Below are 23825 nucleotides of genomic sequence, written 5' to 3' on the forward strand. Positions count from 1 at the left end.
TCCCTTGTAGGTAACCAACTGCTTTTCTCTTGCTGCTTTTAATATTCTCTCTTTGTCCTTAACCCTTGGCATTTTAATTATGATGTGTCTTGGTGTGGGCCTCTTTGGATTCCTCTTGTTTGGGACTCTCTGCTTCCTGGACTTGTAAGTCCATTTCTTTCATATCTTTGGATTCCTTTTTTCTTTTTCTCTTCTGATTGGATGCCAGTCAGTTCTGTGGCAGGGGAGATCCCAGCACAGGAACAATGCCCTGTGAGCACCCCTGTCTTGGACAAAGCCGTCCCCGAGTTCCTGTCCCGATGCCAGACAATCCAGTTCCTCCGTCCCTGGGTCCCCCAAAGCTGTTGCTGGGCACTGGAGCTCAGAGGAAGCAGGACCCTGTAAGAACTGCCTGGGACTCCAGCAGCTTCCATGTCACTAAGCCACAATCCCCACTGGTTTTTATAGCCTAAAATTACAGGGACTTCTCTTCCCAGCTCTGGAATCCTGGGCTTGGAGTCTGATGTGGGGCTGGAACCCCTTGCTTCTCACAGGAGGCTTCTGCAGCTGAGATGTCTAACCTGATTGAAAAAAATGTCACACCTGTGTGTCAGACCAGCCCATTCTATGCCTCCCCCCTCCTACCAGTCCCAATGTACTTTCTTTACTTCTTTAGTTGTAGGATTTCCATTCAGCCAAATTTCAGGCAGTTCTGAATGATGGTTGTTCTGTATTTTAGTTGTAATTCTGATGTCCCCACCCCTGTTCTAAAGGAACATATCATTTGGTTTCATTAGTATTTTCGTTTCCTGGCTCAGAGAGCAGGATAGGTCTATTATTGATTTTCATTCATTTTGGCAGAAAGTAAAGTTTTTGGATCTACTTCAGACACATGGTCTCATTGACTATTAGATTTCTTAAAGAGTGATTTTGGCTCTCTCTCAGTTGGGCAATGTTGGCTTCTGAGTATGTTTAGTTAGAGGTAGTTAACAGGAATGAGGTACATATATGGGATCCTGCATGCTCCATATGGAAACTTTCACATAAAAGCTCATTTTCATGAGAAAGAAGAGGGTGAGTGGTAACTGTGAGAATTGCAGTGTTCCAAGTAAGTGGAAAATTGGAGATAGATGAGAACCATATTTTCTCTTTTAGTAGTTACACTTCAAAAACAAGGAAAATGGTAAAATACTAGTAGAACGTAACTTCCATTTAAAGAAAGGATTTGTTCTTTTTTCCAATTCATCTAGATTGGGCAGTTTAGCCTGTTGATGTACTGACCCTTTTTTTATTATTATTATGGTAAAATACACAAAACATAAAATTTACCATTGTAGCCATTTTTTAAGTATACAGTCCAGTGGTATTAAATATACTCACATTGTTTTGTAGCCATCACCACCATCTTTTTCCATAACTCCTTTCATCTTATAAAACTAAAATTCTGTACCTGTCCTATCTAATAAAAGAGTAATATGCAAATTGATCATCACTCCAACACACAAGATGGCTGCCCCCAGGTGGACACAAGATGGCCACCACAAGATGGCCAGCAGGGGAGGGCAGTTGGGAGGGACCAGGCCTGCAAGGGAGGGCAGTTGGGGGCAATCAAGCCTGCAGGGGAGGGCAGTTAGGGGTGACCAGGCCAGCAGAGGAGGGAAGTTGGGGGAGACCGGGCCTGCAGGGAAGGGCAGTTGCGGGGGACCAGGCCTGCAGGGGAGGGCAGTTAGGGGTGACCAGGCCTGCAGGGGAGGGCAGTTAGGGGCAATCAGGCTGGCAGGGGAGCAGTTAGGCATTGATCAGGCTGGCAGGGGAGTGGTTAGGGGGTGATCAGGCTGGCAGGCAGAAGTGGTTAGGGGCAATCAGGAAGGCAGGCAGGCGAGCAGTTGGGAGCCAGCAGTCCTGGATTGTGAGAGGGATGTCCGACTGCCCGTTTAGGCCCGATCCTGGTAGGACATCTCTCAAGGGGTCCCAGATTGGAGAGGGTGCAGGCTGGGCTGAGGGACACACCCCCTGTGCACAAATTTCATGCACTGGGCCTCTAGTTAAACAATAACTCTATTCCTTCCTTCCCCCAACCCTTGGCAATCACCAGTCTACTTTCTAGGTATCCCATGTAAATGGAATCATACAGTATTTGTCTTTTTGTGAGGCTTATTTCACGTAACATAATGCCCTCAAGGTGCAAGAAATCGGATTCTGTCCCTTCCTCAGAGTTTGCTGACTTTATTATTGTTTTGTTGTTTTATTGTTATAGGCTGTCTGTGTTGAGGATCAGCTTGAGCTCTAAACTGAATGTCTTCTTAGGTCTCTTCTGAGCCTTTTCTTGGGCATGCGCAGTCACTTTTTAATTTTTCCTGTTTGTGCAGTTGTTTTTTTTTAATATGCTAGTCTTTAATGTCCAGTTTTCTGTTAATCCTCACCTGAGGATATATTTTTTTCCATTGATTTTTTTTTAATAGAGAGTGGAAGGGTGGGAGGGAGGGGAAGAGAAAGAGAGAGAGACATCGATGTGAGAGAGACACATCGATTGGTTGCCTCCTGCACATGCCCCAACCAGGGTGGGGAATGAATCTGCAATCCAGATACATGCCCTTGACCGGGGAGCAAACCCATGACCCTTCGGTGCTTGGGCTGACACTCTAACCACTGAGCAAAACCAGCCAGGGCAATGTCTGGTTTTCTAAAGGGGAAATGTGAAAAATTAAGGCAGGGGAAAAAGGAGTACTGACTCTTTAATCTCCTGGAAGTCACATATCTGGAGGGGAAGAGCTTGCAACAACGGGGGAGGTGTAAAACAATGGCTGCCCACCTCTTTGACCCCTAGAATCAAAAGCAGCAGTCAGCCATCAGTGCACATATCCCCACTATTAGGAGGACAGGGTCAGTTTTGCCACTGACAGCTTCTGCAAGGTGTGTGTGTGCAAGCTGCTCCAGGAACAAGTGCCCAGCTCTTGCCACATGGCTAAGGGTGGGGGATAGGTAGCTGCAATATAGTGCTAGGAGCTAAAATTGACTGAAATTAACCAAAATATACCATCCAAATCTTCTGTAACCTGCAAATTTTCATCAGAGTCCAGAGTTCCAAAATAGTTAATCAGACAGATTCTGCAAATGCAATTGTCTAGCTGGGGAGAGAGAGAGTCCTGGTGCTTCCTACTCTGCCATCTTCCCAGAATCTTCCTACCAAATGTACAGACTGTTGTGCAACCTTCAACCTGGAGAAGTTCATAGCTCACAACCAAAGCCATTTCATTTTCTTTTTTGATATGTTGTCCTCTGTTTCAGGGAGGTGTTTGAGTTTGCAATCAGACAGATGCCTGTATTCTGAGAAGCCACCTAGTGTATTTTTAAATTATTCTATTGATGGGTGCTTGTTTCTAAATCCTTCCTGTGCCACTTTGCTGATTGACAGTGAGTCTACTGATTGCTGGCAATGTCCCTGGACAATTGGTGATTTTGTCCAGAGATGCTAGAATTGGCTAGAGTTTATAGTGCCTCTGGGGTTTTGGAGGCTTTGGCTTATTACACTAGTGCTATTTCTAGTCTGTCCTTTAAGTTCCTCTACCTCTCTCCTAAGCAAGTGAGATGCGAATATTCCTCTGCTATCAGTCCCTGTGAAATTATCCGTTTCCCCTATTGAGCGGATTTTTTTTGATTTGTGATCTGTGGCATCTTATCCTAGCTCCATGCCAGGCCACAAAATAGGGCCTGGCAGACTCTTGTCTTTGCTTTGTATCTCTTTCTCTTCATAGCATGTAAAAGCTGTTCAACAGACAGCTCTCTCTGCCCTGAATCTTCCAAGACATTTATTTATGTTCTGCTGGAGCCTCTCTGTCTCCTTCCTGTTTTTAATTTTATTTAAATGTCATTCACTTGGGTTTGTAATTAAACTTCCCCTCTGCTTCTCTGAGGCAGGCATCTGAGGTACCATTTAATTGTGTCTTTCCATGGTTGGCTTGTTCATCTGTGCACCTGGTTTACCTCAATGTGGGGGACAGGTTTTAGTCCTGGAGAAGTTCCCATATCCATTATTCATTCTACTCTCCTACATAGCAATACAATTTGAATTCAAAATACGATAAAATTTGAGAGTCTTTATGATGTGAGGTACGTAAATGCTAGGAACAGTTTGGCAAACAAGGTTTCTTGAGGGTTGAGGGGGGACCTTGTGTATAAGGTGGTAGAATTCTCAGGGGATGGTACTGAACTCTTCCCATTTGAAAAATAGATTGGTTGTCTCTGCCTTTGAGAATTCACTTGGGACCCAGGAACCATCAAGGTACATGTTCCTGGTTCAGCTTCCCAGAACCTGCACACTATCCTTTATTCCACCTGTGTCTGCATTCAGTAAAGTCAGAACTGCTGCACACCGCTGCCATACTTCATGCACAAGATTCCCCAAGGAAAGAAGCTTGGGCCAAAGCTAAGTGTGAGGCTGACAGTTGCCTCCAGTACAGAGTCAAAAGAGGCAGCAGTTGCAGTCAATTTCTAGTTCCTGAAAAAGAGCCCAGAAATTAAGTTTTTGAAGTGCCTGATGGAAAAGACCTTCCAATGAAGAATTTGTGTGTGTGGAACACCCATTTCCCTATAACTAAATGTATTGAATGTGTAATATAATACCTCAAATATTGCACTGACATAACTTCTCTATTTTTCATTCAGGTTAAGAGTAATTGGAGCCAGGTATCTGGACCTTCATTTAGTAGAGATAGCAAAGATTAGGAGTCGAACCCAGGATTCCCAAGGATTTCCTAGAATATCGTTGTCGCTTCAGTGCATTGGTGGTTTTGTGAATTTTGATTATTATTTTGAAGACTGCCATAGGTTTGTTTTGAAGGCTGCCCAGATTTCCTTTTGAATTTTTATTCCTGCCTAAGAGTTCATGGCTCTCTCTGTTGATTGAATACACTTGGCTCCTTTCCTTTCTCCATCAGAGAGGAAATACCTTTGTATGTTTGGCCCTGTACTTAGTACTATGTACCGTAATGTAAATTTCAGCTGGTAATCAGTTATGGTGAGGTTATAGAAAGTTGAGATGGAGTGTTTGTGGGGATCATGTTAGTTGCTATGGAAAGAAATACATTGACCTGTTGTCTTTTTTTTTTTTTAACAAATTTAAAATATATATATTTTTTTGACTTCAGAGAAGAAGGGAGATGGAGAGATAAAAACATCAATGATGAGAGAGAATAATTGATCAGCTTGCCTCCTGCACTCCCCCTATTGGGGATTGAGCCCGAAACCTTAAATGACATTTAATGTCATTTCTAGCTCTAAAAAATCTATAATCAGGAGAAACCAAGATGGCGGCATAGGTAAACACCTAAACTGCTGCCTCACCAACAATTTCAAAACTACAACCAAAAGACAAAATGGACATCATCCAGAACCACAGGAAGGCTGGCTGAGTGGAAATTCTACAACTAGAAGGAAAGAGAAAAGCATACTGAGACTCAGAGGAGCTGCAGGAGGCAGAGGTACTGAGGCGCACGTGTGGAAAGGACTGGCAACTGAGTGCACGGCTGCCTTTCTCAAGCGGGAGGGAGACAAAAGCTCCCGACTGCGCTGAACTCCAGTTCTGGGCGAGACTCTGGGGACCCAGACTCATTCGGGGAGAAACTGGACTGTCTGGCAGCAGGCAGAACTTGAGGGCAGCTTTCTCTCAGAGGTGCTTGCAGTGATTACCACAGGACACTGAGACACAGGGGCCTATTAGGGCAGGGCTGACGAGAAACCAATGCTATCTGCTCTGCTCTGAGACTCCGCTCCATCCAAGTTGAGCACAGAGGCTTTTGCAAGTCTTGTCTCATAAGGGTGTCTCCAGCACAGAAGTTCTCCCAGCGTAGATACAGCTGATCCTCACACCCAATTGGCCTGGCGGTCAATTCCTCCCAGTGATACCAACAACAATCAAGGCTTAACTACAACAAGACTGTGCACCCAGCCCACAAAAGGGTGCACCAAAAATGTCCACCTCAGGTAACTGGGGAGGCTGAGCCACTGGGCCCTATAGGACACCTAGCACACAAAGCCACTCTATCAACTCAGGGAAGCAGCCAAAATGCGGAGACAAAGAAATCACAAATGAAAGAAATGGAGGAAAGCAAACGACTGGATATAGAGTTCAAAACCACAGTTATAAGGTTTTTCAAGAATTTTCTAGAAAAGGCCTATAAATTTAGCGAGACCCTCGAGAATATGAAAAAGGGCCAACTAGAAATTAAGCATACACTGACTGAAATAAAAAAAATATTATACAGAGATCCAACAGCAGACTAGAGGATCGCAAGAATCAAGTCAAAGATTTGAAATAAAAGAAACAAAAAACACTCAACCGGAAAAGCAAAAAGAAAAAAGAATCCAAGAGCCCTGACCAGTTTGGCTCAGTGGATAGAGTGTCAGCCTGTGGACTGAAGGGTCTCAGGTTCGATTCCGGTCAAAGGCATGTACCTTGGTTGCTGGCACATCCCCAGTGGGGGGTGTGCAAGAGGCAGCTGATCGATGTTTCTCTCTCATTGATGTTTCTGACTCTCTGTCCCTCTCCCTTCCTCTCTGTAGAAAATCAATATATATATATATATATATATATATATATATATATATATATATGAATCCAAGAATATGAAGATAGTGTAAGGAGCCTCTGGGATAACTTCAAGCGTACCAACATCAGAATTATGGGGGTGCCAGAAGAAGAGAGAGAGCAGGATACTGAAAACCTATTTGAAGAAATAATGACTGAAAATTTCCCCCACCTGGTGAAAGAAATAGACTTACAAGTCCAGGAAGCACACAGAATCCCAAACAAAAGGAATCCAAAGAGGACCACACCAAGACACATCATAATTAAAATTCCAAGAGCAAAAGACAGAGAATATTAAAAGCAGCAAGAGAAAAACAGTTACCTACAAGGGAGCACCCATACGACTGTCAGCAGATTTCTCAACAGAAACTATGCAGGCCAGAAGGGAGTGGCAAGAAATATTCAAAGTGATGAATAGCAAGAACATACAACCAAGATTACTCTACCCAGCAAAGCTATCATTCAGAATGGAAGGTCAGATAAAGAGCTTCACAGATAAGAAAAAGCTAAAGGAGTTCATCACCGCCAAACCAGTATTATATGAAATGCTGAAAGGTATTCTTTAAGAAGAGGAAGAAGAAGAAAAAGGTAAAGATAAAAATTATGAACAACAAATAACTATCAACAAGTGAATCTAAAAATCAAGTGAATAAAAAAACCTAATGAACAGAATAAACTGGTGAATATAATAGAATCAGGGGCATAGAAAGGGAGTGGACTGACAATTTTTGGGGGAAAGGGGTGTGGGGGGTGCGAGAAGAGACTGGACAAAAATCGTACACCTATGGATGAGGACAGTGTGGGAGGGTAAGGGCAGAGGGTGGGGTGGGAAACGGGTGGAGGGGAGCTATGGGGGGGAAAAAGAGTAACAATTGTAATAATCTGAACAATAAAGATTTATAAAAAATTATCTATAATCAGCTATCTTGAAGCCTCATAGACTTAAAACTCTCATCATATCACGTCAGAAGATAAAAGACAATGTGTGTGTAGTGATGTAGAGTACACTGAACAGTTGGTCGAATGTGTGCAAAGTCAGGGAGATGATGAAGGAAAAAAAGCACTATTTCATGGGATATAAGGGGCATTCTCTGTTGGAGAGGAATTGTGGTCCCTGATGTCAGAGGTTTGTAGGAGCCAATTTTAAGGTTGCTTTGTTCTGGAGGGGTGGTGGGGTTTGCTGCGGCGGTGCGCAGCACGGCGGGAACATGGCGCGCAGAGCCAGCACGTGCTCCTAGCTGGCGGGATGGTTAGCTCGAGGCGGACGCGGCCCGGGCCCCGTGGGGATGGAGCAGTCGCCACCGCCGGCGCTCGAGCCAACCCTGGGGCCGACTCCGGCGCGGAGCTGGAGGCGGCGGGAGCCTGAATCGCCGCCGGCACCGATTCCTCTCTTTGGTGCTAAGACTATTGGCCAGAGAAGTCCTGATGGTCCAGTGCTGAGCAAAGCTGAATTTGTTTAGAAAGTTCGTCAGAGTAACCAGGCCTGTCATGATGGAGATTTCCACACAGCTATTGTTTTATACAATGAAGCTCTGGCTGTTGACCCTCAGAATTGCATCTTGTACAGCAATAGATCTGCAGCATATATGAAAATCCAGCAGTATGACAAGGCCCTGGACGATGCAATCAAAGCTCGGCTTCTCAATCCCAAATGACCTAAGCGGTATACAAGAGTAAACAGAGAAACCAAGATGGCAGCATAGGTAAACACCTAAACTGCTGCCTCACACAACAATTTCGAAACTACAACTAAAAGACAAAATGGACATCATCCAGAATCACAGGAAGGCTGGCTGAGTGGAAATTCTACAACTAGAAGGAAAGAGAAAAGCACACTGAGATTTGGAGGAGCTGCAGGAGGCAGAGGTACTGAGACGCGCGTGTGGAAAGGACTGGCAACTGAGTGCACGGCTGCCTTTCTCAAGCGGGAGGGAGACAAAAGCTCCTGATGGACTGAACTCCAGTTCCGGGCGAGACTCTGGGGACCCAGACTCATTCAGGGAGAAACTGGACTGTCTGGCAGCAGGCGGAACTCGAGGGCGGCTTTCTCTCAGAGGTACTTGCAGTGATTACCATGGGACACTGAGACACAGGGGCCTATTAGGGCAGGGCTGACGGGAAACTAATGCTATCTGCTCTGTCCTGAGACTCCGCCCCATCCAAGCTGAGCACAGAGGCTTTTGCAAGTCTTGTCTCATAAGGGTGTCTCCAGCACAGAAGTTCTCCTGGCATAGACACAGCTGATCCTCACAGCCAATTGGCCTGGAGGTCAATTCCTCCCAGTGATACCAACAACAATCAAGGCTTAACTACAACAAGACTGTGCACACAGCCCACAAAGGGGTGCACCAAGAGTGTCCATCTCAGATAACTGGGGAGGCTGAGCTACTGGGCCAAATAGGACACCTGGCACACAAAGCCACTCTATCAGCTCAGGGAAGCAGCCAAAATGTGGAGACAAAGAAACAGATCACAAATGAAAGAAATGGAGGAAAGCAAACGAGTGGATATAGAGTTCAAAACCACAGTTATAAGTTTTTTCAAGAATTTTCTAGAAAAGGCCGATAAATTTAATGAGACTCTCGAGGATATGAAAAAGGACCAACTAGAAATTAAGCATACACTGACTGAAATAAAAAATATTATACAGAGATCTAACAGCCGACTAGAGGATCGCAAGAATCAAGTCAAAGATTTGAAATACAAAGAAGCAAAAAAACACTCAACCGGAAAAGCAAAAAGAAAAAAGAATCCAAAAATATGAAGATAGTGTAAGGAGCCTCTGGGATAACTTCAAGTGTACCAACATCCGAATTATGGGGGTGCCAGAAGAAGAGAGAGAGCAAGATACTGAAAACCTATTTGAAGAAATAATGACAGAAAACTTCCCCCACCTGGTGAAAGAAATAGACTTACAAGTCCAGGAAGCACACAGAACCCCAAACAAAAGGAATCCAAAGAGGACCACACCAATACACATCATAATTAAAATGCCAAGAGCAAAAGACAAAGAGAGAATATTAAAAGCAGCAAGAGAAAAACAGTTAGTTACCTACAGGGGGGCACCCATACGACTGTCAGCAGATTTCTCAACAGAAACTATGCAGGCCAGAAGGGAGTGGCAAGAAATATTCAAAGTGATGAATAGCAAGAACCTACAACCAAGATTACTCTACCCAGCAAAGCTATCATTCAGAATTGAAGGGCAGAGAAAGAGCTTCACAGATAAGAAAAAGCTAAAGGAGTTCATCACCACCAAACCAGTATTATATGAAATGCTGAAAGGCATTCTTTAGGAAGAGGAAGAAGAATAAAAAGGTAAACATAGCCCTAACCGGTTTGGCTCAGTGGATAGAGCGTCGGCCTGCGGACTCAAGGGTCCTGGGTTCGATTCCGGTCAAGGGCATGTATCTTGGTTGCGGGCACATACCCAGTAGGGAGTGTGCAGGAGGCAGCTGATCGATGTTTCTCTCTCATCGATGTTTCTAACTCTTCATTCCTCTCCCTTCCTCTCTGTAAAAAAATCAATAAAATATATTTAAAAAAAAAAAAAAAGGTAAACCTAAAAATTATGAACAAATACATACCTATCAACAAGTGAATCTAAAAATCAAGTGAATAAAAAAATCTGATGAACAGAATAAACTGGTGAATATAATAGAATCAGGGGCATAGAAAGGGAGTGGGCTGACAATTCTCAGGGGGAAGGTGTGTGGGGGGTGCGGGAAGAGACTGGACAAAAATGGTACACCTATGGATGAGGACAGTGTGGTGGGGGTAAGGGAAAAAAAAAAAAAGTTTGCTTTGTTCCTTTTAGATGCCTGTTAAATTCCCTGTAGAGCAGCGGTTGGGAACATCCTGCCCGTAGGCCGTATAAGGCCCTCTTGGTGTGACCCTGCCAAGGCAACCACAGGCCGGACTTGAAATTCAATAAATTTAGGAGCTTTTTTTAGAGCAACATAATTTATTTTTATTTTTATTTTTATTGATTTCAGAGAGGAAGGGAGAGAGAGAGAAACATCAATGGTGAGAGAGAATGATTGATCGGTTGTTTCCTGTAGGCCCCACACTGGGGATTGATCCGACAACCTGGGCATGTGCCCTGATCGGGAATCGAACTGTGACCTCTTGCTGCATGGGTCAACTTTCAACCACTCAGCCATGCCGGCCGGGCACAACATAAATTTATATTGAGTGAATGCTGTTATAAATATCCACATGGGCCCTAGCCAGTTTGGCTGATTGGATTATAGCGTTGGCCCGCGGACTGGAAGTTCCTGGGTTCATTTCTGGCCAGGGGCACATGCAGGGTTGTGGGCTCAATCCCTAGTGTGGGGTGTGCAGGAGGCAGCCAACCATTGATTCTCTCTCATCATTGATGTTTCTATCTCTCTTTCCCTCTCCCTTCCTCTCTGAAATCAATAAAAAAATATTTTTTTAAAAAATCCAAATGGCCCTTGGCAGAAAAATGGTTCCCGACCCTTGCTTTAGAGAATGGCTACTTCCAGGTGATAAAATCTTGGTTTGTTTTTTGGAGGGAAAGGGGAATCTGACCTAAATTATCAGGGGCAAGATGCAGGTATCCCCTGGCATTGAATCTCATTGTTACAGTGCCAGACTCTCCTCCTCACTACTTCAGCTCTGTTGATGTCCCTTGCAGTGGGACACAGGTCACCTCTTGGATTGTGCCAGAATTGCTCTTTTCCTTCTCTAATATTTATCACTTTGTCATCCCTGATTCTGAATCCCAGAGATCAAGACTAACTGTAGTCCAGCAGAGGGGCAATAAATCATTGTTTCCACTTCCTTTTCTCCAGGTTTTGTGTCCCTTAATTATCATATAACCACTGCTGAAGTTGCATCTTTGTGCTGAGGATAAAATCCTTGTTGATTGGATTTGTACAAAAGCTGCTTTATCTCTCTGCAGCCATTATGTTTTGCAGAGTTCCACGTTTGCTACCCATCAATTCCTCTTTTTCTCTTGTGAGTTTATAGAGTGTGATTGTCATGTGATCTGTCCATTAGCAGGGCTTGTCTAAGCTCTGAGGTAGAGGGTGGAGTGGGCAGCCCTTAAATTTACTCAGCAACGTGATCATTAATGAGAGAGATTTGGTCTGGGTTAGTTTTATATGAATTTTAATGTTAGTCCCTTTCATTATCTGAGCTCCTGGTAGGAGCTAAGCAGATTATGTGATCCTCCCATGGAGCTTTTTCTTTTTTTCCCAGTCCAGCAGATCACTTGTTAACAGACCATATCAAAAGGCCCAGCTGCCTATCAAGGCCTGCCCATTATGAATCCTCAAAGACTTTGAGTTGGGACAGGAGTAAAGAGTTCATAAATGAGTTCCTACCTCCTTCATCCCTAGCAAGACTCTTTTGCTATTTGAGGGGAAGATTCAGGCTTTAGAAACAGAATGTGGACAGGCTTTTGTACTTTTCCTTACCTGCTGCTTCTTTATTGTACCTGTGCTTTTAGAGGATTTGAGAGTGAGGGCGGTTGTGTGGCAGGCAGCCAGTGTTGAGAGGTTTTACTCCTACTCATTATTCCCTGCTGTTTCAAATCAAAGTCCATGTCTCTTCTCTAAGAGTAGTAAACTTCACACAAAGCTCAGAGAACATGGGAGAATGGACTTTGCTGGCAAAGAAGCAGATATGGTCTTAGAAAGGAGAGGTCAAATCTTTTTTTGTGTCTGTGGAAGTAAGGAGGGTTGAAGTAGAGAAGACGGGAGGACCACAATTGCTTGCAGCTGCCAAACCCCTTTATAGTTTGCCATCAAATAGGGCTGCTAAGACAGAGCTGATGGTCATGAGGGACACAGAAGCAGTATTAATTTTACAGTCCTAGGCGAATGAGTACAAGGCAATTGATAATTTCCTTTATGCTTAATATTTATTTGTAAAATGTCTTTAAAGCTGCACTGCTAACCTAGGCACTTGACAGTCTCTTTACTGAGATTATTTGGGTTTTGGCAATCTCTCCCCTCAATAAGGATTGCCAAGCAAAAAGAGGACCTTTTCAGTAAGTGTTGTCTTGGTTGAGAAAGGACAGAGCAGAGCTATTTTTCCTCTTCATGAGCTCTCTTCTGATTCTGAGCTGAAGTCCAGGTATAAGTTCTACAACATAGCTGGCTCATCTGGTGATCAGTTAGAATTGAAAAATGTCCCTCTTAGCAATGATGTTTGAAATAGGTACAGAGCTAAAAGTTGGTGACAGGAGATGCTAGCAGCCTAGAGTGAGAAGGGAACCCTTATTTTGACTTGTAAATTGAGCAAATTTGATGGGGGTATAAATTTAGAATATTTAACATGTATTTTATAGTCAAATTTCTGAGCTTGAAGTAGATTTTTTAAAACCTTCTATGGGCAGATAAGCAGACTTGTGCTTGGGAAGGTCAATTCAAATATATACTCACCTTACCTGCTTTTAAAAAGTGCTTAGTAGCTGTGACTTACCCTATTTGGATTTCTGTAGAGCTAGTTGATTTTCATTGCTTTCATTTAACGTTATTGGTTATGTTTTGAATAGCTTGTTAATTTCTGTCTTTTTTTTTTTTTTTTTAAGCCTTGATAAATTTGCTGAAGTTCCTTATGTCAAATGAGACTGTACTTTTGGCCAAACACAACATTTTTACGTTAGCCCTTATGGTGAGTAACCAAAAAATATTTCTTTTTCTAAAGTTCTACCCTAAGACAGAGATGGGCTGGTTTGAAACAGGAAGTGGGTTCTGGGGACTAAGTCATAGGGGGAACCAGGTCTTTATTTTCCTTTTGGATTAGAATCTCTATTTTGGTGCTCCCTACTCTTACTTATGTCTTTGGTGAACCTGGTATACTTTCTATTCCTTTTTTTTTTTTTTTTTAATCCTCACTTAAGGATATGTTTTTATTGATTTTAGAGAGGAAGGAAGGGGAGGGGAAGAGGAGAGAGAGAGAGAGAGAGAGAGAGAGAGAGAGAGAGAGAGAGAGAAACATTGATGTGAGAAATATCTATTGGTTGCCTCCCATACGTGCCCCACCTGGGGATATGCCCTGACTGGGAATTGATCCCACAGCCCTTTCGCTCCAACCAACTGAGCCACACCAGCCAGGGCAGGACACTTTCTCTTTCATGAGAGCATATTGCCTGGCAGGGGCAGGTATAGGTCAGATCTCTGTGTATGAGTATGAGCCTCGGTCCCAGTTGAGAGACTGTACTACAGTACTGTAGTATCTATGTTGGTACAGAGCAAAGCCTCTAGAGGTGTCCCAGCCACGTGAATAGTTCCATCATGGCTGCACTTAGTTTCTGAGGGACATTGCAGATGCCTGCTTATCTGACTGGTTATTTGGGGTAATAGGCGGGCATTTTGCCTTTTCACTGTCTTCTCAGGATATTACCCAGTGTGTTCATAAATATTTAACATTTTTGGGCGGGAAAGTCCTGATTTATATCTTTTGCTGATTTCCACGGTAAAACTATACCCACCAGGGCCAATTCCAAAGTTATCAAAATGGCATCGTTGAATGCAGAGTTGGGAAAAGATAAGCATAACACACCATTATATATGGTATTCCCCTCACATCAGATTTAAGAGATGTAAATTAATCTCAAGAGCATAGATGATACTAAAAGATAGAAAGTAATTAGGCAGTGATGATTTTTAGTATTTATTACCTTCATTGTAATATAATTTATTAAATTGTAAGTTTATGTAAATTATTTTTTAATAATGGCTTTGTTTAATAACCAACTCACAAATTCCTGAAAATGTAACAATCAGCTCTTATAAGCCAGTAAGAGCTGGCTGCAGTATACAACTGATACCTTCCAGTCTTCGTAGTGTGATACCTGTGTATGGGCTTTTGCTTCTTTTTTAGATTGTGAACCTATTTAATATGTTTATCACATATGGTGACACATTCCTGCCCACCCCAAGCAGCTATGATGAACTCTACTATGAGATTATCCGCATGCACCAGAGCTTTGACAACCTATACTCCATGGGTAAGCTGTCTTTTCTTTTTACTCCTCTCTGCCCTCTTTTTGCTCAGCTCTCTGCATCAGCTGTGATTTTTAGCATATAAAAGGAAAAGACTACAAAAGATTCTGTAGTTGCTTGGTGCCCTTGCTTGGCATAGAAATACAGTAGTCTCTTCTTCTCAGGCAATAAGAAGGAATATGTGGACATTTTTGCCTTCAAGAACTCAGAATTCATCTCAGTAGAAAGCTGGTTAGCAGTCCTATAGCCCTTTCTTGATGTTTGTGAGGAAAAGAGAGAATAGGGAGGCTTGTGGACTTAGTGAATGCAGTGAGATGGGAGAGAAGGAGTGGGTGGGAATTGACAGTGGAAATAGAAGAGCTTGGATCCCAAGGGAAGAACATTGTGTTATTTGAGAAAGTACAAGATTTTAAGGAGTTTTAATGTACCTATGTATTTTAGCATAACTTACAAGAGGAAGTGGGCATTAAATAAAAATCTTTCTTGCAAACCTTTTGGTGATTGGCTCACTGAAAATTTACTCTTGGGCCATAATGAGTACAACTACAGGGTAGGGCAAAAGTAGGGTTACAATTGTTTGTGGGAAAATACAATAATTAATAAATAATAATACAAGAATAAACTCTGTGTTTCGCATACTCACAACTGTAAGTCTACTTTTGCCCCACCTGTATTTCTGAAAGAGGTCACGTATCCCTGTAAATTTGAGTAAAGAGTCTAGTCAAACCTACCTGGAGTTTGAAAGTTCAGGAAAGATTTCACAGAAATAGAAATTCACTTAGTAAAGCTGTTTATTAAAATCCCCAACTTAATAGCTTTATTGAGATGTAATTGGTATATAATGAACTGCACTCATTTAAAGTAGTATACAATATTTTATTGCTTTGACACACACACATACATATATATACATGTGAAGCTATCACATATATATATAAATTCCAGGCGTCAGCACCCATTAATAGATGAATAAAGATGCCTTTCAATGAGGAAAGAAAAAGAGTTCGAGTGGGAGAGAAATTTTATAGAAGCCTGTCATACCTGCTTAACTGGGCTATGTACAGAGTAAAATGAGATTAAGTCCTTGTAGCTATAGCAACAAGATGAGAGAGGATATCTGGGAATGCTCAAATCTGCCAAGGGAATTAAAATGTTAATCTGGAGGGGGGAAAGGGTGGGGAAATGGGAGATATCTGCAATATTATCAACAATAAAAAATTTATCTTAAAAAATGTTAACCTGGAAAACACAAATAGAGAAGTGAAATCTTCACTAAATTAAGCACAACAAATGGAGATAGCATGCTTTAGTACTCTCTCCATTTTTTATAAAGTATGATGAAACTTCTGATGGAAAAAGCATTTTTTAAGTCAAGTTTGTTTTTTTTTAAACTTTTTATTGATTTCAAAAAGGAAGGGAGAGAGAGAGATAGAAACATCAATGATGAGAGAGAATCATGGATCAGCTGCCTCCTGCACACCCCCCACTGGGGATCGAACCCGAAACCCAGGCATGTGCCCTTGACTGGAATCAAACCCGGGACCCTTAATCCACAGGCTGACGCTGTACCCATTGAGCCAAACCAGCTAGGCCTTAAGTCAAGTTTTTGAGGTATATTTTTTATATTTATCTTTATTGTTGAAAGTATTATAGATGTTCCCTTTTTTCCCCCATTGACCCCTTCTATCCCACCCCGCCACACACACCCAGACCTACCGCACTATTGTCTGTGTCCATAGTTTATATATAAATGCATGTAAGTTCTTTATTTCATCTCTTCCCACTCTCTACTCCCTTCCCTCTGAGATTCATACAATTCTGAGTTTTGACAAATGCATATAGAAGTGTAATTACCACAAAAATTCAAGATATGGGAGTTTCATTACCTCCAGAATTTCTGTTGTGTTCCTGTGAGATCAACTTTTCCATTACCCACCACCCCTAGCAACCACTGATCTGTTCCCTTTCCACATAGTTTTTGCCTTTTCTAAAAAAATACATATATACAGGGACAACAGTGTAGTGATTGTGGGGCGGGGGAGTGGGCGAGGTGTTGTGGCAGTGGAGGAGGGTATAGGGGGGATAAATAGTGATGGATGGAGACTTGACTTGGGGTGGTGAACATACAATACAGTGTACAGATGATGTGGTGTAGAATTGTGCACCTGAAACCTGTATAATTTTGTTAACCGGTGTCATTCCAATAAATTCAATAAAAAGGAAACATTTAAAAAATTAAAAAATACATATATATGGATGGAATCATACAGTCTTTTGAGCCTGGCTTCTTTGACAGAGTAATTTGTTTGAAGTTCATCCATGTTGATGCATGTATTATTAGTTCATTCCTCTTTGTTATGGAATAATATTTCATTGTAGAAATATGCCAGCTTAGTTTATCTGTCAATCGAAGTACATTTGAGAGGTTTCTAGTTTTTAGCAATTATAAATAAAGCCTCTACAAACATTCTTGTGCAGAGTTTTGTGTGAGTACAAGTTGTCATTTCACTTGGTTACATACCTATGAATGGAATTTTTGGGTGTTTGATAAATATATTAACTTTATAAGGAACTATCAAACTGTTTTCCAAAGTGGATGCATTATTATTTTTATTTTTTTAATCTTTATTGTTGAGAGTAAAGAGGAAATATGCAAATTAGGCCAGAACGCTGTAACAGGTCATGACCAGACAGGAGAAGGTTGCGTGCGCAGGTGAGACCTAGAGCGGAGACAGGGGTGGGGGCGGGGGGCCGGCGAGCCGCCACACCCTGGCTCAGGCTGGTCCCCTGGAGCCGGAGTGGACATGGACAGGCATAGGGGGGCCGGCCCGCAGCCTCTGCAGCTGAGCACAGGCCCCGAGAGGAGACGGCGGGCCTGCCTCTCACGGAAGCAGTATGGCTCCGTCCTGCCTTCTGTGGAATCGGTGTGGGTCCCTCCTGGCTCCTGCGGAATTGGTGCGGCTGGCTCCCTCCCAGCTCCCGTGGTGGGCACTGGCGGCTTGCTTCCACCTTCCACGGAAGCCACACAGCTCCCGTAGAAGCAGTGCGGCTCCCAGCAGCACACTGCGGTTCCCACCAGCTCCTGCGGAAGCTGCGGGTGGCCTACTGTGCGATATCGCGCAAAGGGCTTCTAGTTTTCTTATAATATTTTATTTTCTGGCTTTAGTATCAGATAATGTTGACCTCCTAAAATAATTTGAAGAGTGCTCTCTCATCTTCCATTTTCTGGAATAATTTATTTATAAGTGATGTTATTTCTTCCTTAAATGTTTGGTAGAATTTGTCAGTGAAGCCAGCTGTGCCTGGAATTTACTTTCTTAGATGATTTTTTAACTATGAATTCAATTTTTTAGTAGGTGCAAGACTAAGTTAACTGTTCCTTTTGGAGCAACTTTTGAAAATTTGTGTCTTTCAAGGAATTTGTTTTATTTCATTAAGTTGTGAGTTTTATGGGCATACTACAGGCCCGGTGCATGAAATATGTGCACGGGGGAGGGGGGTGTCCCTCAGCCCAGCCTGCACCCTCTCCAATCTGGGACCCCTCGAGGGATGTCTGACTTCCCGTTAAACGGGAAGTCGGACATCCCTCTCACAATCCAGGACTGCTGGCTCCCAATTGCTCGCCTGCCTGCCTTCCTGATTGCCCCTAACCGCTTCTGCCTGCCAGCCTGATCACCCCCTAACCACTCCCCTGCCAGCCTGATTGATGCCTAACTGCCATCCCCTGCAGGCCTGGTCACCCCTAACTGCCCTCCCCTGCAGGCCTGGTCCCCCCCAACTTCTATCCCCTGCAGGCCTGGGTCCCTCCCAACTGCCTTTCCCTGCAGGCCTGGTCGCCCCCAACTTCCCTCCTCTGCCAGCTTGGTCACCCCTAACTGCCCTCCCCTGCAGGCTTGATCACCCCCAACTGCCCTCCCTTGCAGGCCTGGTCCCTCCCAACTGCCCTCCCCTGCTGGCCTGATCACCCCCAACTGCCCTCCCTTGCAGGCCTGGTCCCTCCCAAATGCCCTCCCTTGCTGGCCATCTTGTGGTGGCCATCTTGTGTCCACATGGGGGCAGGATCTTTGACCACATGGGGGCAGCCATCTTGTGTGTTGGAGTGATGGTCAATCTGCATATTACTCTTTTATTAGATAGGATAGAGGCCTGGTGCACGGGGGATGGGGGGGGGCAGCTGGTTTGTCCTGAAAGGTGTCCCGGATCAGGGTGGGGGTTCCCTTGGGGCTTGAGGCGGCCTGGGCAAGGGGCCTGTGGTGGTTTGCAGGCCGGCCACGCCCCCTGGCGACCCAAGCGGAGGCCCTGGTATCTGGGGTTTATTTATCTTCTATAATTGAAACTTTGTAGCCTGGAGCGGAGCCAAGCCTTCTGCTTGCTCTGTGACGGCAGCCATTTCTGTTGGGATTTATGTATCTTCTATAATTGAAACTTTGTAGCCTTGAGTGGAGGCCTGGGCCGGCAAGGGCAGGCGGAAAGCTTGGCTTCCTCCATTGCCGGGGAAACCCAAGCCTCCCTCCTGATTGCCTGGGGGTGTGGCTTGTGGGCGTGGCTTTGGGCGTGGCTTGTGGGTGTAGCGGAGTGATGGTTAATTTGCATATTACGCTTTTATTAGATAGGATGGTTGTTCATATGGAAAATAATACAATAATTAATAAATAATAATACAAGAGTAAACTCTGTTTTACATACAACTGTAAACCTACTTTTGTTCAACCCTGTATACATCATAAAACATTTTCCTATTTGGGGGATAATTTTCTTGAGTGTCTCTCTCTCTCTCTTTCTTGGTAAGTATGGGTATAGTTTATTTAACCATTTTTTAATAGAAATTATGGTTGTTTCTAGTTTTTGCTATTACTTTTTAATAGTTGCATATGTTATTTTTGTATATCATAATTTACCAAATAAATGATTATGTTAGCTTAAGGCTTTTGGGCATTTTGAAATAATTTTGTGTTTAAATTTGGTAACTTAGAAAAGAATGTAAAAGCCTAAGGCATTTCCAAAGGAAATGCATTTATGAGGTCATCTGAGTGCCTATTCACTAAGGAACAGAATTGACAGAATGTTACAGAGAAATAATCCATGGACAGATTTAAATACCTCTTTGAGGTAAGGAACAGAAAACTCAGTTCAATTTCATGTTTAGGTTCGCATCATCAGAGAACTTATGATTTACTGGAAGATGTAGTGAAAAACAAACACATCTAGTTTTCACAATTGAGTTGAAAAAGTTATGTCTGTCCTGCTGAAACAGTTTTATTTATTACTTGAATACATTTGCACATACGCTGGGTGAAACCTGAGTTCAGGCTGTAGAGCTCTAACTTGGAACTATACCAAGTTCCCTGCACTAAACCTTATAAATTAGAAAAGCAGCACTCTGATAATATGTTTTATTAAGGCTTCTATCTTCTCTTTTATAAAATTGCATGAATTTATAAAAATGATACTGCTAGAACAGATGGAGAGCAACCACATGAGTTTTCTTTCCATATGATAGCCACAGGCCCTGCCTCTGATGGAGCTGCTGCTACTACTATTCTTGCTAGAGGAATACTGATCAGGAGCAGGTAGTGATGATATTCAGATATAAAGTTCCTATGCAAATTGGCTATACATTTCTTAATGTTAGTTGGGCTCCATTTTCCTTACTTAAGGAAAGTCTCAGGTACATTCATTCATTTGTTTGGGAGGCAGTCTATTTAAATTAATGATAGCTAATATTTGCATAGCATTTGCTATGTACCAGGCACTGATTAAGGCTTTCTATGTATTAACTTATTTAATTTTCACAGTAATCCTTGCATATAGTGTTGCTATTATTCTCTAGTAAGTGGCAGGGGCTGGTCGTGGACCCTGACAGTTGGCTTCAGAGTTCATACTCTTAACCACTCACTTTATAAATACAGGCTCTAGAGCAGTGGTTCTCAACCTTTCTAATGCCGTGACCCTTTAATAGAGTTCCTCACGTTGTGGCGACCCCCAACCATAAAATTATTTTCGTTGCTACTTCATAACTGTAATTTTGCTACTGTTATGAATCGTAATGTAAATATCTGTGTTTTCCGATGGTCTTAGGCTCTACAGCAGCGGTTCTCAACCTGTGGGTTGCGACCCACAGGTTGAGAACCGCTAGCAGGGTAGCCTAAGACCATATTTACATTACGATTTACATTACAGATATTTACATTACAGATATTTACATTACAGATATTTACATTACGATTCATAACAGTAGCAAAATTACAGTTATGAAGTAGCAACGAAAATAATTTTATGGTTGGGGGTCGCCACAACGTGAGGAACTCTATTAAAGGGTCGCGGCATTAGAAAGGTTGAGAACCATTGCTCTGGAGTCATTCCCTCCAGGTTCAAATTCCAGCTCCATTACATAAAACAGTGTGAATGACCTTGATCAGTTACTTTTCTCTTCTGAGTATCAGCTTTCTCCTCTATATGCTGTATTGCATATAACTCAACTTTGTCCCGTTTCTGGCACGTAGTTAAACTTACTACATAATTAGCTCTTATTAGCTGTTTGTTCATTAAAAACATAAACGGAGTACCCACCATGTGCTTGTTCTTTCAAGGAGCATTGCTGGTTTGTCTCTTTTCTAAAATAGTATAGGTACTATAATGTATGATCCTGAAGCTCATAGCTGCAAGAGAATGTTCTATATTCCTATCATCTCTCCTCCTGTGGGTAAGTGTAGAAAAGAGATAGAATTTGGTTAGAGAAGGGAAGAATATTCCCGTTGATTCATGTTGCAGGTCACACAATTAAGTCAGGGGAACTAAAATAGATTATATGTGAATGCAACAACTAAGTATGGAAATCTTTTAGTGGGGAGTGGAGGAAGGGGAACCTAAAGCAGAGGAGTAGTTTGATAGAAAGTGAAAAAAAATTCCCGGTGAAAGTAAGTCCTTATATTTAACTCTAGGACAGCAATTTTCAACCTTTTTCATCTCATGGCACACATAAACTAATTGCTAAAATTCTGTGGCACACCAAAAAATTACCTATCTGACAAAAAAAAAAAATAGGTAATTTTGATTCATTTGCACTGGATGGCTGTTGTGTTGGCTGTTATCATCTTTTTGTTTGACAATCTATGGGAAAAGAGGTCAGAGCTCCTGACTAGATAGATATTGCATGTTTTAAAAAGTCTTGCAACACACTGGTTGAAAATCGCTACTCTAGGATGAGGACATTTTATTTTATTTTTAAATTTTATTTATTTTTTTAATCATCACCCAAGAATATTTTTTCATTGTTGTTTTTTTGTTTTGTTTTGTTTTGTTTTGTTTTCAGAGAGAGAGGAAGAAAGAGGGAAAGACAGAGAGAAATAGCGATGTAAGAGAAACACATCGATTGGTTGCCTCCTGCATGCACCCAGGGCCAAGTCCAGGAAAGAGCCTGCAACTGAGATACATGCCCTTGACCAGAATTGAACTCGGGACTCTTTGGTCCTCAGGTCGACGTTCTATCCACTGAGCCAAACCAGCTAGGGCTAGGATGAGGACATTTTAAACAGAAGATTGGTACAGGCTCTATTTGGGTATTCTAATAGTGCTATTCTGAGACGTGTCTTCATCTTCATACCTGTGTTTTATACCAGGGGTCTGACAGATCTTTGTTTTTTCCTTCTGTACAGTCCTGAGGCTTTCTACCAATGCAGGCCAGTGGAAAGAAGCTGCTAGCAAGGTGACCCATGCATTGGTTAATATCAGGTAAGGAATGAGATTTTCTCTTTCAGAATTCCTTGGTTCATCCTCAGGTGTGTTGTACTTTTCTAAGTAGTTTGTTGAACACCACTACTATTTTAAGCCCTGAAGCCTGTAGGAGTGGAAGAAATTGTCGTACTTGATTAAGAAAAGCAGGCGTGCATGAGACTTTCATTTTGTCATATTGAAATAACTCACAGGGCTGTTCTGTGAATTTTCTTTTCTTACTCAGAGATGGTTGCAGGGCCTTTTCAGGCATCTGTATTGCCAAAGTATTTTCTGTGTATAGGGCATCTGAAAGCTTTTCTTTGAAAAATTTTTCTGCTGTTCTCAGTTCAAAGAATGACTCATGGGAATCTGGAACCTTGACGTTTTGCTTTACATGGCTATTTCTATTTGTGGTAAACAGAGGCAAATGGAATGAAGCTTGTGGGGCTATAGATCCCTTATGAAGTCACAAGGCAATTACAGAGTGCTGTTGGTATTGGATAAAACTGAGTCATACATGGAGTTGGTTTAGGGTCTTAAGGAAATACCACATGGAGGGAACTGGAGAGTATTATGCTAAGTGAAATAGCCAGTCAGAGACAGACAGATATCACAAGATCTCACTCATAATGTGGAATCTAATGAATGAAATAAACTGATGAACCAAATAGATCCAGAGACATAGAAGGAAATACCACACATTCACTGGAGTGAGCTGTTTGTAAATGGAGAAACTATGCTTTCAGTATTGGGAAACCTAAAGCTGACTTTTCTTATATTTCTTGCTTCCTCTGTGCCTATTATTTTCCATTTTTCTCAAGTTATTAAATTGTTCTTGCAGACAATTGAAAAATTAACATTGAGTGGATGAGGCAAACCCAGCAGATGGGGAAACTTGATTTAGCTCCAGATGTAAGCCTTGCCAGGCATTCCCAGTAATAGTAATATACCAGTACATTTATAACTTGGTATATCCTAATGTATGACAGAGCTTGGAGTCAGTGTTTGTTTCCATAGATTTCTTTTGTGGTTTTTTTTTTTTTTTTTTTTTAAGGCAAACTGTCCTATCCCTGTAGTGATTTACTGTAGTGTTTGGCATGTCTGGGAATGAAAGGAAAAGTGTGAAATTGTGTTGAGAAGGCTGGGATGAGGGTGAGATGTGCTAACAAGATTGCTCTGAAGACTGATCTGCCTTACCTGTCCCCAGAGACATTTTGTAGCAAACACAGTTTTATAAATCTCACAAATAAATGTATATTTGCACCTAGCAAGTAAACCAGATATGGTAGTGAGGCCTTATGATAAATATGATTTTCTGTAAGAATTGGGAATTACAAACTGCTTTATTACAAAAATCCCTTTGTGACCCAAGGGCAATATGACAAATGTGGGTATTTGAAGGAAGCACTAGATTCTTGGTTAGATTAAAAAGTGCATATGGGTATAAATTATATTATGTTTATTTATTCCTGTATTTAATTGGGCTTTCTAGGCAGCTCCTTTTCATCTGGGATCTGTTTCCTTGATCACATTCTTTTTTTTTTTTTTTTTCCTCCACAGTTCTCTCT

General features: G+C 42.2%; 1 protein-coding gene across 3 annotated transcripts in view; it reads left to right on the forward strand.

Moving 5' to 3' along the window:
• The window catches only part of ARMH3 (armadillo like helical domain containing 3), a 170830-nt gene that overhangs the window by 72214 nt on the left and 74791 nt on the right, over nt 1–23825 (forward strand). For all 3 annotated transcript variants that reach the window (XM_080642845.1, XM_080642847.1, XM_080642846.1), the window contains 3 exons: nt 13128–13210; nt 14423–14549; nt 22200–22275. In XM_080642845.1, coding sequence (XP_080498971.1) covers nt 13128–13210; nt 14423–14549; nt 22200–22275 — 286 coding nt within the window. The remainder of the gene's footprint in view (nt 1–13127; nt 13211–14422; nt 14550–22199; nt 22276–23825) is intronic.

This window comes from Plecotus auritus, assembly GCF_963455305.1.
Source record: "Plecotus auritus genome assembly, chromosome: 9".
NCBI classification, from domain to species: Eukaryota; Metazoa; Chordata; class Mammalia; order Chiroptera; family Vespertilionidae; genus Plecotus; species Plecotus auritus.